This window comes from Cyprinus carpio, unplaced genomic scaffold (genome assembly GCF_018340385.1).
Source record: "Cyprinus carpio isolate SPL01 unplaced genomic scaffold, ASM1834038v1 S000006744, whole genome shotgun sequence".
NCBI classification, from domain to species: domain Eukaryota; kingdom Metazoa; phylum Chordata; class Actinopteri; order Cypriniformes; family Cyprinidae; genus Cyprinus; species Cyprinus carpio.
The window spans coordinates 55,326-70,290 of NW_024879343.1; the positions used below are offsets into that span (position 1 = coordinate 55,326).

Sequence of the window (14,965 nt, forward strand, 5' to 3'; positions counted from 1 at the left end):
CATTCCAAGATATAAATGTGACGTTTGTCCCACCAACAGAACTATATGCATCAACCATTATCAATTAATTGAGTAACATTGGTAATGTATCAAAGCAGGCAATAAACTGTGAAATATAAATCGTCTGGCAAAACTCATCACAATTTACCCCCCACTCACGTCCATTTCCCCAACTGAAACGGCAACTCACCCCTTACCTGGAAGCTGAGCACAAGGAGAGAAAACAAGGGGACTTAAAACAAAACCAGTAGGGGAAAAAAGTCTCCCCATGCTCCCCTGCTGTTAACAAAGTTCAAACCTTAAACCGTCAAGTTCAAAAGTGATAAAATATATAATTTAAATGGAGCACTTACAGTCTACCCTCAGACCTATGTAGCAGCCCAGATTCACTAAAGAAAGGTCATTTGGCAGAAAGAGAGTCCGCAAATTTTCGTGCTTCCTCTGGTGAGCCGAACATTGAGATGGAGTCTTTCTGATGAACTCGCAATCTTGCAGGAAAAGGAAGAGACCAGGTCACACCCGCTTCCCTTAAAACTTTTAGCACCGATCCGAATGCGCAACGTTTCGAGGCAACCTCCGCTGTGTAATACGGGAAAATATGCACGGTCGTGGTGTAGCTTCGCAATGATCGGACACGAACTCTCGTCATCTGAAGGCTTCGGTCGCAACGACCTGTGAGCGCAATCCACTTAGACCGGCTTAGGAAATTAGTCTTGGCCAAACAGCGTGGAGATCAGCTCAGTTATAAATGCAGTAGGATGACCCTGCTCCGCTCCTTCTTTGATCCCCACAAATTTCAAGTTAAGCCTGAGAATGGCCCTCCAGATCATTCACCTTAGCACAGAGAAATTTGTTGTCAGAGCGCATTTCCTCACAGACTTTCTCAACTTCTTTCAAGCGCGAATCACAATTGGTCACGGCTAATTCCATCTCCTCAACCCTTTTCTTAACACCCGACTGTTCAGACTGTACATTCGCCAGCACAGCATCCAGTGCATCAAGACGAGTGTTGATTGACAACTTAGTATCCTCGATAAGCCGCTTTAGATCGTTGCCTTGTGTCTCAATAGCAGCGAGTATAGCATTGGCAGTTGCTGAGGAGAGGGAATCACTTGTAGCATCGCCATCTTTACTCTGCTGCGCGGGCTTCGAGAGCTTCTTGGAAGTCATTGATTGATTGTTCAAAATAAAAACTTTAAACACAAATGCCAACAATTAACTAATGAACAGAGTAATCACACTTAGGGTGAATTGGTATATTGACAGGTATAAAAAAAAAAAAAAAAAAAAACGGAGGCAGCTTGAGGACACTCAAAAAAACTGTGTCTACTCCATTCGCCGCTCGCTAGCGCCCCCCCTTTTCTGCTTTTCTTCAGAAAAATCCTCCAGATCCATCTTTTCACACTGAGAACAATTGAGGGACTCACACAACTATTTCAAAAGGTAAACACATTTACTGATGCTCAAAAAGCAACACAATGCATTAAGAGACACAGGGTGTAAACTACATGAATTGTATGATCACCCAGACAGCAAGCCAACATTGAATAAACATTATTTTTCCATCTGAATCATCATTATGGTTGATATTGAAATTTCAATGCAAAATAAATGTTGAATCACCATTACCATATCGTTGAAAACCTGATGTTATTAATGTTGATGGCAACAATATTGGAACAACATTGATCTATAGTTATCTTTATGATTGATTAAGCATTGATATTTGGTTACAGGGTGATTCCTGAATGTGTTGAAAACTCATTGATTTATAGTGGACAGAGAAACGACGCGGTTGTTGAAAAGTCATCGAAATATAGTTGACCGGGAAATATGATTGAAAATGCATCAAAATATAATTGACTGGGAAATATGATTGAAAATCCATCGATTTTTGGTTGACCGGGAGATCAACGGGTGGTATACCCAACGTACTGCACCGGACACAGCTCATTTCTGGACCCTTGGCACAAGCGTACAGGTAAGCTTGCTTAATGTTCGATATGAATGAATTGTACCAAATCAAATACTAGGCTGATTTTTAACTTGATGGTTAGTGTAGTAACCGACGCAGTGCTGCAGTCACTGAAATTGATTTTTGTTTTACAAATATGTCAAAATCTGCCAAAAGTACTTTGTGGTTGTCTTCTATGTTATAAAGTTAGCAAAACCTCAGAGTCCAGTCTATTGATGAGTCTATTGATGAGTCTATGACAGTCTATGATAGCTAGCTCAAAATACATGTCTGTACCCATTGATAAGTGTTGTGAAAATCTATTAACACAGCACCGTTATTTCTTCTGACCGCCAAACCAACGCTAGCATAGTGCTCCACTTAGCGCTACCAACAGTGACCGCGGCGGGCCAGAATTACACAGAAGACATGACTTACCTTTAACGTTACTTTATTCAATGCTGAACTGTCTCGAGAGTTGTAACTGGAAATGCCGATTAGACCATCTCGTTGTAATACAAATCCAAAATATTAATAATCCTCGAGCAGGGCTGCGATATGCATGCCATAGTTTTGTTCTCCATTGTGTTTGTTTTCAGAAATGATAACAGTTGTTTTATACTAGTGCTTATGCGATATCACAATTTTTGATGATCTTCTCCAAGATCTGCTTTTGAGGAAAACATTTCATTGGCGTTCTGTTCTGCACCATTTCTGAGCACGTTTGCCTACCACCAAAGCGTGCGCACTATTATACAGCGCCTGACAACCAGGCCTGGCGTCTGGGAGGGGAGGGGAGGGGAGGGGTGGCATAGCCCACATACCGGTACTTCATAATAGAAACATCTTGCAGCACGAATGTACCAATACAAATAAATATAACATCTCCAGTTATTTAGCTGAGCATCAATTGTACGTTAGTACAATAAGTTTAATTTAGTAAGAGGCGATCTAGAGTTGAAATGTTTTATTTTTTATTATTTTTTTTATCAAGTGATCAACGTGTTTGTTGTCGCTGCGGTCAGTGGCCCGGATGCTGTGTACAGTCTGCACTGTATAAGGTCTGCACTAAACATAAATATACACAAACGTATCCCTGTCTGATATACAACAACTGATAAACATAATCAGTTTTGATAAATAAATAAATAAAAAAAAAACATACGAGTTTGGGTTAAAACCCAAACCCGGACCTCTGACACGCTAGGCAAAAGTTCTACCACTGAAACATTTGAGCTGACAAACAGATATATTGTAGCTTGATATTCACTATAGGAAGAAAGTGCAGTATAAAAAATAGCATATTTTAGCATTACAATCCCTTTAACATTTATGGTGATCTGAGGGGGCGGGGGAGTCCAGTTAATGGGGCGTAATTCATTAGCTTTAATGAGAATTGTATATTTTATAGGCCTACATTAAAGTGTATTTCGTTTTTTATATTTTACATTTATTTCTTGAATGCTACTATTACATCAACTGTAGCTGAAAAAAATAAACCACTGTATATTTAATTTGTATATTATGTTGTTTATATGAAACTTTGTTTTTATATTTTTAATAACAGATTGGTTACTTGAGTACGAATGTATAAAGTACAGTCACACTGTATGATTGTGAATTTTAATTGCTGTTTTTAACAGAGATTTTTGTCTTTTCTGTTCTTTTACAGATAACTATTGCACACCAAGTAAGCAAAACAACATTTTTGATTTCATTTTATTTTATTTCTGCAAACAACTTGCACCACTTGCAATTGCACAATGACATCACGCTGGTCAAAGAGGCGGAAAATTAAATCAATGCTTAGGGCCACAGAGTCAGAAATCCTGCAGCAGTATGAGAAAACCTATACTGGTTCCAATATGCAAGGCAACACATGTTGAATTCCCAAGTGTATCATTGGAGTCAGGTGAATCTAGCTCAGTTGTGAAGCAATGTCAGCTGTCGACCGGCAGGGTTGCCAGATGCCAGCAAGGTTTTCCAGCCCAAAACCTTGTCAAAAACTGAATGCAATGGTTTTTGTCTATGATTATTTTGTCAAAACATCTTTTGTCTATGGTAACTCTAATCTACATTAACTATTTAATTAGTATCCAGTTATATATATTAAATTTGTGGAGTTAACAACTACTTCTGAACTAATAAAATAATAAACATAAAATTTTTAGAGTCACTTGGCCTCATACATTTTCCTTATGAAAGAGGTCACTGCAAGCTAATCCTTTTTGCCTCCCTTTAATTCGAATACATCCATGAACAAGCAGTTTTGAAAAGTGCTTTGAATATAGGGGAAATATGATCTAGCATACAAAACGAGGACTTATTGCCTTATCATAGGCCTAGGCTACTGAATTTGTTCCAAGTGTTCAAATATATGTTCTGTTTAACTTAAATTCTGTTTTTTTTTTTTGCATTGTGATTTTATCTTCTGTTTTAGATGCTCTTACTCAGCAGATGGGGACAGCTGCCGTCACCCAATTTTCTTTTGCACAAGCTGTGCAAAGTGGCTGCGCTATGCACCAGACTGGGCAGGAGGGACTGGACAATGAAGTGTAAATTACGAGTAGAGAGGCTAATAAACATGAATTTGATTTTAAATAGTGTGGTGTGTTCTGTGTTTTATACAAGATTTCAAATGTTTCATTACTTTTTAACATCCTGGCTGTAGATAAAGCAGGCTATTTAATTTATGGCATTACGTTTAAAATTAACATTTAAAAACGATTGAAATTCCATTGAAATCACATTGATTCTTAGTTCAGATTTCAACATTGTTTCAATATTCCTGATAATTGAAATACCATTGAAATTCCGTTGATGTATGGACAGAATTTCAACATTGTTTCAATATTAAATCAGGGTGCAAAATGATGTTGAATCAACATCAGAGTTCGATGTTGATTCAATGACTTAATGTTGACAACGGAATGTTGATTCAGCATAGTTTCAATGACTGTTTGCTATCTGGGCAGGGTAAATTACTCATTAATTCCTGAAAATAAGTATAAAAAAAGTATTTTATGTAGCTTCTGAAGGGCAGTACTAAATGAACAAATATGATCTTTAAACAAAACAAGAACATTTTACTCATCATCCTGTTCAAAATGTACACCCCTAGCAAAATGTATACCCCTAGCTCTTAAAACATTGTTTCCTTCTGGAGAATCAGTGAATGTTTTCACCCTATATAATAGTTGTGTATGAGTCCTTCGGTTTTCCTCAGAGTGAAAAGATGGATCTCAAAATCATAAGTCATTGTTGGACAGGGGCCAAACCAGCAGAAGATGCTGGAAAACCAAAGAATTTGCAGGACTTGGGGGATTTTTCTGAAGAACAGCAGGCAGTTGAACTGCTCTGGATTCATGAAAAACTTTCCCAAAACATAAAAACACCTGTGGGTCATACTGTGTATGTAAACTTAGTAAAATTATATATATATATATATATATAAATTATACATTTTTAGTTTTAGAAATTCAGTAAATGTAAATTTCATGTAAATATCTATTATGTAAAATGGCTTATTCAGGACAGTACTAAATAAAAATATTAGGGCTGTCAATAAATTAAAATTCTTAAATTAATCACACCCTTTTTCTGTGATTAATCATGATTAATCACACACTTCATGAAATTAAGCACAGACAATTTATCTTGTTTCAAATGTTTATTTTGTTGTCATTTTCTATATCTAGTGAAGTAAACCAAAAGATTGAAAGATCATTCTCAAAAATCCATTTTCTGCAAGCTTTTTCAAGATAAATTTAGATGTCTTTCCAAAAAAATGACACTTAGAAACTCCAAAAGGACACCAAAGAACCAAATGATATGAGGAGCCCATATAAGCATATATATATTAAAAATAAAAGAACTGTATAATATGTGTACAGTGCAATAGCAAATGCCTTTTTACATTTTAAGTCAAGTTGCGATACCAAACAGGACCACATGGAGATGCCAAAAAAACCTTAAACCAACCAACCGCCTGCTGACGGCATATATCTGCTACAGGACACAGATCCATTCAGAATAACTTAACAGAGCAACATACACATGATAAATCAAAACATTATCGTGAATGTGTGGTAACAATGTGAATGTAAGGAAATGTCTGTGTATGTACATAAATACAATGTGCGATCAGTGCATCAAGAGCACTCATACACGCATTATTATAACACGTAATTATGACTCACACATGCTTACTTGTATGCCACCGCAATCGTCTATTCCTTGATTGCAGTCTTCATCCATCAAAACTTTACTAGCGAGACTGGTTGTCTCGTCGAGAAAATGTAGTTTGCGTCTCATCTAGCCATACAGCGCTGGGATGTGCTGACAATCTGTTCAGTCTGTACTTCACACTGCGCTCTTCAGAGACAATCACGCTAAGCGAGTCTCTGTTCTCTCTGCAATCTCTGATGTAATCAGCCTGGTTTCCTTTATATTAGCACTGTTTTGGACAGATTGTTTGAATGCAATCGCTTACTGGATCATTGGACTGAAACTTGATATGAGTGTGACTGTCTGATTGAGATGGAGCGGAAATCACTGTCCTGACTTTGCAGTGTCCACTGCAAGTGTATTAATTATTTTTGTTTGTTTTTGGTTAGTAAACATTTTTTTTTATTGTTTATTTTTTTTACTTATTTTTTAATCAGTTTAATGATTTACTTGAAGTGTCTGTGTTTGCAAAATATGTAAAATCATTTTCTCAATCTAAATGATGTTGCAGTCCTGCTGAGTTTGTTGAATAATATTTGCACTCCTCTAAAATGTGTGCAGTCTTGCATTTGCTGAGAAATAAATTAAGTTTTGTTGATGCCTTGCTGTGTTTGTGCTTTTGATGACAGTTATTATAAGTGCATATGGGCCCATAGCATTTAAAATATATTAAGTGTAAAGTAATTCATAGACATTAAATGAGATATGAGTGGCCGTTTATGGAGATTTAACTTCTTGTACCCTGGATTTTGCAGAGACTTTACTTCTCGTGCACAGGGATGTATGTGGATTTACTGGTGAGTGAGTAAACATTTCCATTGGTGTCTGGGAGTTTATCAGGTTAGTGAGCGGACTGGAAAACTGCCGTGCTCAAAAGAGTCTGTTTCTGCCCGTGTCAAAAAACCAGAAACGCCAGGGCACATACACAAAAACTGCCGGAAACATTCCATTTAGGGGTTTGTGTTTTAGGGGATGTGAATAGTCCGGAAACGCGCCTTTTCATGCAGTCCTATGGTCAGGATGCATCTGTTCAAATTGAATTAAGTGAGACTAAAACTCTCTGAATACCATTGAGTTGTAAAGCTTATCTGGTTACTGTGGTAACCTGTGGTCTGATCTGTCCTTTTGGGGTTATTTTAATTTCAGGGGAAGAGCTCCAGAGAACCTCATTTTTTAAAATGTTGGTTGGGTGAAGGGTGTTAGGGATTATTTTTTAAATAGAACAAATAATTGTGTCACTGATTTGTCCAGGCGTTATAGGAAAATGCCACCAGCGAGGCACAGTTGTGTAGCATGCTCAGTTAGGAAGGGCCTGATCCTCCTGATGCTGTTCAGTGTAAACTTGTATGACTGTGACCTTGCTTACTATCCCAAGTAAATACATATTCTGTTTGACAGGGTTTAAAAAAATAAAAAAAAACCTAGGGAGTGTGTATGTACAGTGCCCATTAATTCATTCAAAAACCTATAATATTCATTCAGGCATCACAATTAATAACATATTTGATTATTCTAATTTGATTATTCTTCAGTTAATATTTGCAGTAGTTTTTTCATTCATTATTTATAGCCATTGTGTATGTACTACACTGTAATTTCACAAAATTGACATCTTAACACCACAAACTAAGATATAATACAGTGCTAAACTATTTTAAAAGACCCTTAAATGGGCAGCATTCATTTACTGACAAAAACTGATATTTGCCTCCTTAGGACATATACCGTATACCACATCAGTCAAACTTTGTGTGCCCTTATCAGTTCTTGTGAAAACATTGCTCCAGCTGCTTTTGATTAAGTGTTTTTTTGATTAAATGGACTGTATCCCTGGTGAGCTATGCTGTGTGTATTTGTGTACAGCTTAGTTGTGGTCTGAGAGTGAGTGTGTGTGTGTGTGTGTGTGTTTACACAAAGTAGCTTTTGTCTGTCAGTGCCTCCGCTCTTCCAGTCCACACACACACACACAGACACACACACACACACACACACACACACATACATACAACAGAAGGGTCAGAAGGGTTTAGTCCTCCTTCACATTATTGTTGGAATGCAGGGCTTGAATTTCAGACTTGAAGGAACTGGGTTTGCTGGGCAGAAGAATCAAAGTCAGAATGCTGATGACATGCACATGAAAGTACATTGATCTGAAAGACAGAGAAGAAACAAAAAGACAAGTATTACTCTCTGTGAAAACCCAGCCAAAGTTTTTTTTTTTTTTTTTGTGATTCACTGTTTTCTACATAAAACCATCCAACATAATGTAAATAACATTATAACGTCAGACCAAGGCTGCATCTATACACTATAGATAATGACATACTCAATTACAAAACTATACGGGTATTCAAGGGCAGGCTTTAAGATGATTTAGACCCTGCCTGTCGGATCGCTATCACATTGTCTATTTAAACAGGGAGTCATCTCAATTATCACCAGTAAAGTATGGAGTGCCACAAGGATCTGTCCTAGGTCCTCTGCTATTTTCAATATAGAGTGGGTGGCCAACCAAAATGCCTAATACTGCCACGTGTACCGCCGCCGCAGGGCAACGACGTTAACTGTTAAAGTCAGTCTCGTGTTAAAGTTGTTCATGAAACTACCTCCAGGTGGCGCAAAGGGACATTTTGCAAACTGACTGGAATTATGTGTTGTTTCGTAAACAGAGATCAAATAACAAAATAAAAGTACAATAACATTATAATATAACATAACATCCTTAAAAATCATTAGAAAATGAATTTAAAATATTTTTTTAGAACGTTTACTTCAAAATGTGAGCAGCCTAACACATCAAAAAGAAGAAGAAAAAAGAATTCAATTTACACAAAGGCTCTTTCTGCATGTTATGGTTATTAAACAGTCATTATGAAAACCATTAAAACTACACAAATTCCTTATGTCAGGGATAGGCAACTCCGGTCCTGGAGGGCCACTATCCTGCAGAGTTTAGCTTCAGCCCTCATAAAAACTCACCTGCCTGTATCTATCTAGTAATCCCGAAAACACTGATTGCCTTGTTCAGGTGTATTTAATTAGGGTTGGAGCTAAACTCTGCAGGAGAGTGGCCCTCCAGGACCAAAGTTGCCTATCCCTGCCTTATGTTGTATTAAGGGGCTTTCATTTCGCTCTACAGGCTAATGAAAGTTTTTGAACGAAAAATCCTGACCTCAGCCGTTGGTCCTCTGTACAAGGCTGCATGTTCATGAGACTTTATTTGCGTTGCAATTTACTCTTACTCACACCATAAAAAAAAAAAAAAAAAAAAATATATATATATATATATATATATATATATATATATATATATATCAACAGAGATCAAAATTAATAGATATATATATATATATATTAAAAAAAATAAAAACCTTGAATAAAATAAGTTGTGAGAAATCAAGAATATTGAAAAGGTGGCTTATTATTAAGTGTTATAGGCTAGGCATAGTTCTTACACATATTCTGGCACTCACATTAATGTCACAAATTATGAAAGGCTTCAAACCTACATTCAGTAATTCGCTGATGTATTTCAGCAGGTCACATGTACTCAATCGTTATCTGGCCTTTTCTAACAAATTTTATTCCCATATACAGAGCCCATGACATGCCGAAAATTATGTCCATGAATTATGAAATTTATCACTTTTTTTTCATTCCTATAAAATAGTTCAGTTTTGTTTTTAATTGCAAAGTTATATTTCTTATTGTTTCATTAGTAATAAATTTAGAAAAAAAATGTTTGGAATGTTTTTTTTTTTTGTTAAATTCTAGTATTTTATTTTTGTTTGTTTGTTTTGAGTGATGACCAAGCAGATTTGAGTTGATCACGTTTGATCAATTTAGCCTTCTCAAATCATCATGACTTGCTTAAAATAAAATCTGTAGATAAAGAACACTTAAAGCATTTTACCAAGTTAGTTTAAATATTTAAAAGTGCAGTGTCAGGTATATCTAAGCTTTTGTGTGGAGAGAGCCAGCTAACGCATGCTTATTAATGCACGGAGGCGCCAGTGCGATCACTTCATTCTGTTCTTCAAAACACCGGAAACAACTTGAAGGCCTATAGATAATACTAATATTTCATTCGGTACTGTAAATGGTGTCCCCTGATTTCTGTGTACACTCACATGAATATCAACAAAACATTGTGCTATTGTAAAATAGAAAAAGCAAACAGGATGCACTTGCCGTCTTGTCTGCATGAACAGGGATACGTTAAGCTCAGGCTGAAATGCAAAGCTCTAAAATTAGGTGCAGTTTTGCTTTGCCATGACTGAAACAGATGGTTTATCTGATGGTAACCCCTCAGCACATCTCTTGAGCGTCGCACTCGGCAGCATGCACCCCGAACAACCAAATCTTGCACTCTCAGAACAGACAGTGACAAGTTATGTGAAACACATGAAATTTTTAAATAAGATAATAATGACAATGAACATTATATGACATTTAAATTAGTTTTGACGATTTTTCCTTCAGTCTGCCTGTGCATTCCTGATCCTCACTGGGCTGAATCTCCGCAATTTCTAAAATGTTATTAGAATAAATTCATTTCTAAAATGTTATGATACGTAAAGCATGAAACAGATCACAGCAGTATATAGACCTACACAGTAGGCCATCAGTCATCATCATGATTATAATGAGAGAACTTGCTTTAAACAGGACGTTTCATTAATCATTAATCATCGTTTCATTAGTGCTCCTGTAGCTCAAGTGGTAGAGCATTGCGTTGCGAAGCGCAAGGTTGGGGGTTCGATTCCCCGGGAACACATGATAGGTAATAATTGATAGTCTGAATGCACTGTAAGTCGCTTTGGATAAAAGCGTCTGCTAAATGCATAAATTTAATTTAATTTAATTTAATTAATCCATCCCTTCTGTTTAGTTTCAATGATTTATCTAAATCGTGCCAAGTTTAATTTATCTGTTTCTTGTATTAGTTAGGCCTAAATAATGGGAGTGAAATTATACAGTGCCTCACGTTTTACTAAAGGAAAGAAGGGACTATATTCCTTTAATAAAGGAAAGAATTCATAAAATAGGTTACGCAACAATTTCTTAATTAGTTAACAGATTTCTACAAATGGGCTGGAATTAAACTCCCCTTTCTGCTGATTGGTCAGACAAAAAAAAGATCAAACCGTGCTGTCATCAGTTCTTCCGCAGTTCAGTGCGGCAGAATACTAGTCCTCTGCTGTTGCAGTTTTACAAATTCTTAAACTGTAGATATAAATTCTATGCTTTGCATCAGCTGGGCATGCCAGGCTATAGCCTACCCTGGTCCCCCAGTAAGTTTGTTTGTTTAATTAAGTAATTAATTATTATTATTGTTGTTATTATTATTATTACTATATTATTATAAATAGTATTATTTATTTCAAAATAAATATTTTAAAAACTAATACAAAAAGGAAAGAATAATGCTTTGACTTGGGTATATAAAGAGCAGGGTAGATTACTTACAAATTGTATTCCGTTACTGTTTCCAAAATACAGGACAAAAAAAAAATGCAGTCAGTAACTGATCCATTACATTTCACATTTTAGGTAATAAAGTCAGATTACTTTTTCATTACTTTTGACCTAACTCGTTCATCACATTGATTTAAACATCTTGTACCATAATGATGTAAAAATACAAATAACGAGAAAATATATTCCTTTCAATGTAATTAACAACATGAAGTGCATTAAACATTGTATTGTGTCAGGGTTTCCCAAATTGGGGCTCATAAAGGAACTGGGGTGGGGGGGGGGGGGTGTTTAATGAAAAGCTGAAAAGTAATTAAATCATAAAAATGTAAAACTAAAGAAAATATTTAATCTTTTTTAATAAGTGTATGATTTAATGTTTACCTTCATTTGTTGTGCCATATGACCATTCACCGATGTCAGAGAACCATGAACATGCAAATGAGATACTTAACTATTAAAATATTTACTTTTTGAATCTCAGGGGTACGTAAAGGATCACTGATTATGATTTCACTTATTTAACTTTAGTGTGTAATGTTGCTGTTTGAGCATAAAAACATCTGCAAAGTTACGATGGTAAAAGTTTAATGCAAGGGAGATATTGCCTTTACAGAATTGCTGATTGACCACCCCTTTAAAGTAAATATGTTAGGTGAAAGAGGTTCAGAGGACAAAGAGTTTGAGAATGTCTGCAAATAAGAAATAATGAGAATTTGTTTGAAAGACAAAAGCCTTTCAATAATACATAATAAAACATGGTTAACCTACTGAGTGATCATTTAAATAAAAAATAATGTGTTCATCAATAGTTGATGCAATGTTAAAACACTTCTTAAACCTGAAATTATTTTTGTGAACCCATTGGTCAAATGCTGTGTAGCTACCGGTCTAATGACACATAACTGTGCGAATGTCCACAAACTGGAAGACTTTCTTAGTGTTTATAAGAGGTAGACTATTTTAGAAAGGAACATTTAAAATAAAAATAAAAAAATAAGAGGAATTAGAGAGAATCAATAAATGATGGATAATTTATTTATATTGTGTGAATAATATGTAATCATGTAATCTATAAAAAAGTAACTGTAGTCTGATGTAGTCTAACACTTGTGCGTGGCGCGAACTCCTGTGCACTCACACAGGAATGTAACACAAAATTTACATAAATGTAATTACTTACCATTTTGGTTTGTTTCTCACCAAACCTTACTGTATACCTTCAGAACATTTGGAATATAGCCTATGTCACAAGATGCATATTATTTTATGACAGATTTGCATCTGCTTAAATTAAATGGGTAAGTGTGAGCAGGACCTTTGTGTGTGTGTGTGTTTCGGGAAAAAAATAAGGTAGACCTAATAAGCCTTTAGAACAACATCTGACTAGTTACCCTAGTGAAATAAAGCAGAAAAATGCGACTACTGTCAAGCACAGACCAGTACTGAAGTGCACAGGAAATGTGCAGCAATCTAAACAGTTTATTTAATTAATATTGAGAATTAGTTGATGTTCACTTGGATTTGTTCCTCAAGTGGGGAAATAATTGAATAAGTTGTCATTTATAGTCATATGGTAAAATGCATATTTTTATTTCTGTACATTCAGAATGACTACAAAATGTTGTCCCTTTGAAAAATAAAGAAAACAACAGAATGCACTGCTTTAGCATGTCTCGGTCTCCTTGAACAGCGTATGCCACAAACATGAAGCAGTACAGTGAGTAGGGTACAGGCCTATATAAATAAGAAATTCATTATTTATTCATTATTGACAGCTTCTGAAAATATTGTATTCTGTAAATATTGCTTGTAAATAATACGCGTTTACTTAAGATTGATGTGAAAAACTCATGCCTTTTATTTATTTTCAGTTCCACATTTACAGAAATGGAGATATAGACACAATAAATGCACATGAAACATACTGACTTCTTCTAAAATATTATGAACACTCAGCATGTTCACCTCACACACCTTTTCATTTTTTTTAAAAAATGAATCTTTATGAACAAATCGGAATCAGAATCAGAATGAGCTTTATTGCCAGGTATGTTTACACATACAAGGAATTTGGTTTCATGACAGAAGCTTCCGCAGTGCAACAGAATGACAGTGATGGGACAAAAACACAGATAATATATTTATCAATTTATTTTTAATATAATATTTATTAAATAAGGAATAGCAATATACAAATTGACAATTGTATGTGCAGGTATATTAAAATAGACAGTTTTGTATGTACAGGTGTAATGTGTGCAAATTTGAAGTGTAGACTAAGTATGTGTGTTAGATAAATAAGTGTATGAGTGTATAAATAGTGTTTGTTCCACAATTATTGTCAGGTGTTCATGAGATGGATTGCCTGAGGGAAGAAACTGTTTCTGTGTCTGGCCATTCTTGTGCTCAGATCTCTCTAGCGTCGACCAGATGGCAGCAGTTCAAAGAGGGAGTGTGCGGGATATGAGGGGTCCAGAGGGATTTTGCTAGTCCTTTTGCTCACTCTGGATGAGTACAGTTTTTGGAGAGAAGGGAGAGTTGTACCAGTGATTCGCTCAGCAGTCCTGACTATCCAACGCAGGTCAGATTTGGTAGCTGAGCTGAACCAGACAGTTATTGAAGTGTAGAGGACCGATTCAATGATGGCAGAGTAGAACTGTTGCAGCAGATCCTGTGGCAGGTTGAACTTCCTCAGCTGGGAAAGGAAGTACAACCTCTGCTGGGCCTTTTTCCACAAAGTCAATGTGAGTGTCCCACTTTAGGTCCTGAGAGATAGTGGTGCCCAGGAACCTGAATGACTCCACTGCAATCACAGTGCTGTTCATGATAGTGAGTGAGAGGAGTGCAGGGGGGTTTCTCCTGAAGTCTACAATCATCTCCACTGTTTTGAGCGTTTTAAGCTCCAGGTTATTAAGACTGCACCAGCCTGTAGGCAGACTCGTCACCGTCTTGAATAAAAACTTTCATCTTCAAGAGAACACAACCCTGAGGAGCTCCAGTGCTGATTATACGGGTGCTGGATGTGAGCTTTCTCAGCTTCACCAGCTGAAAGTGAAAGTGAAAAAGTGAAAGTCGTGAGATTTGCCAAGTATAGTAACCCATATTCGGAATTGGTGCTCTGCATTTAACCCATCCAAGTGCACACACACAGCAGTGAGTAGGGAACACATACTGTGAACAAACACCCGGAGCAGTGGACAGCTATTTTTTTTCCAGCACCCGGGAGCAATTGGGGGTTCAGTGCCTTGCTCAAGGGCACTTCAGCCATGGGTATTGAGGGTGGAAGAAAGCGCTGTTCATTCA

At 36.3% G+C, this 14,965-nt stretch overlaps 1 protein-coding gene across 4 annotated transcripts in view; it reads right to left on the minus strand.

Annotated features, from left to right (window-relative positions):
• Positions 1-5,615: 5,615 nt before the first annotated feature.
• The window catches only part of mboat1 (membrane bound O-acyltransferase domain containing 1), a 175,976-nt gene continuing 166,626 nt past the window's right edge, over positions 5,616-14,965 (minus strand). For all 4 annotated transcript variants that reach the window (XM_042755704.1, XM_042755703.1, XM_042755702.1 and 1 more), the window contains one exon: positions 5,616-8,331. In XM_042755704.1, coding sequence (XP_042611638.1) covers positions 8,208-8,331 — 124 coding nt within the window. In that variant the 3' untranslated portion in view covers positions 5,616-8,207. The remainder of the gene's footprint in view (positions 8,332-14,965) is intronic.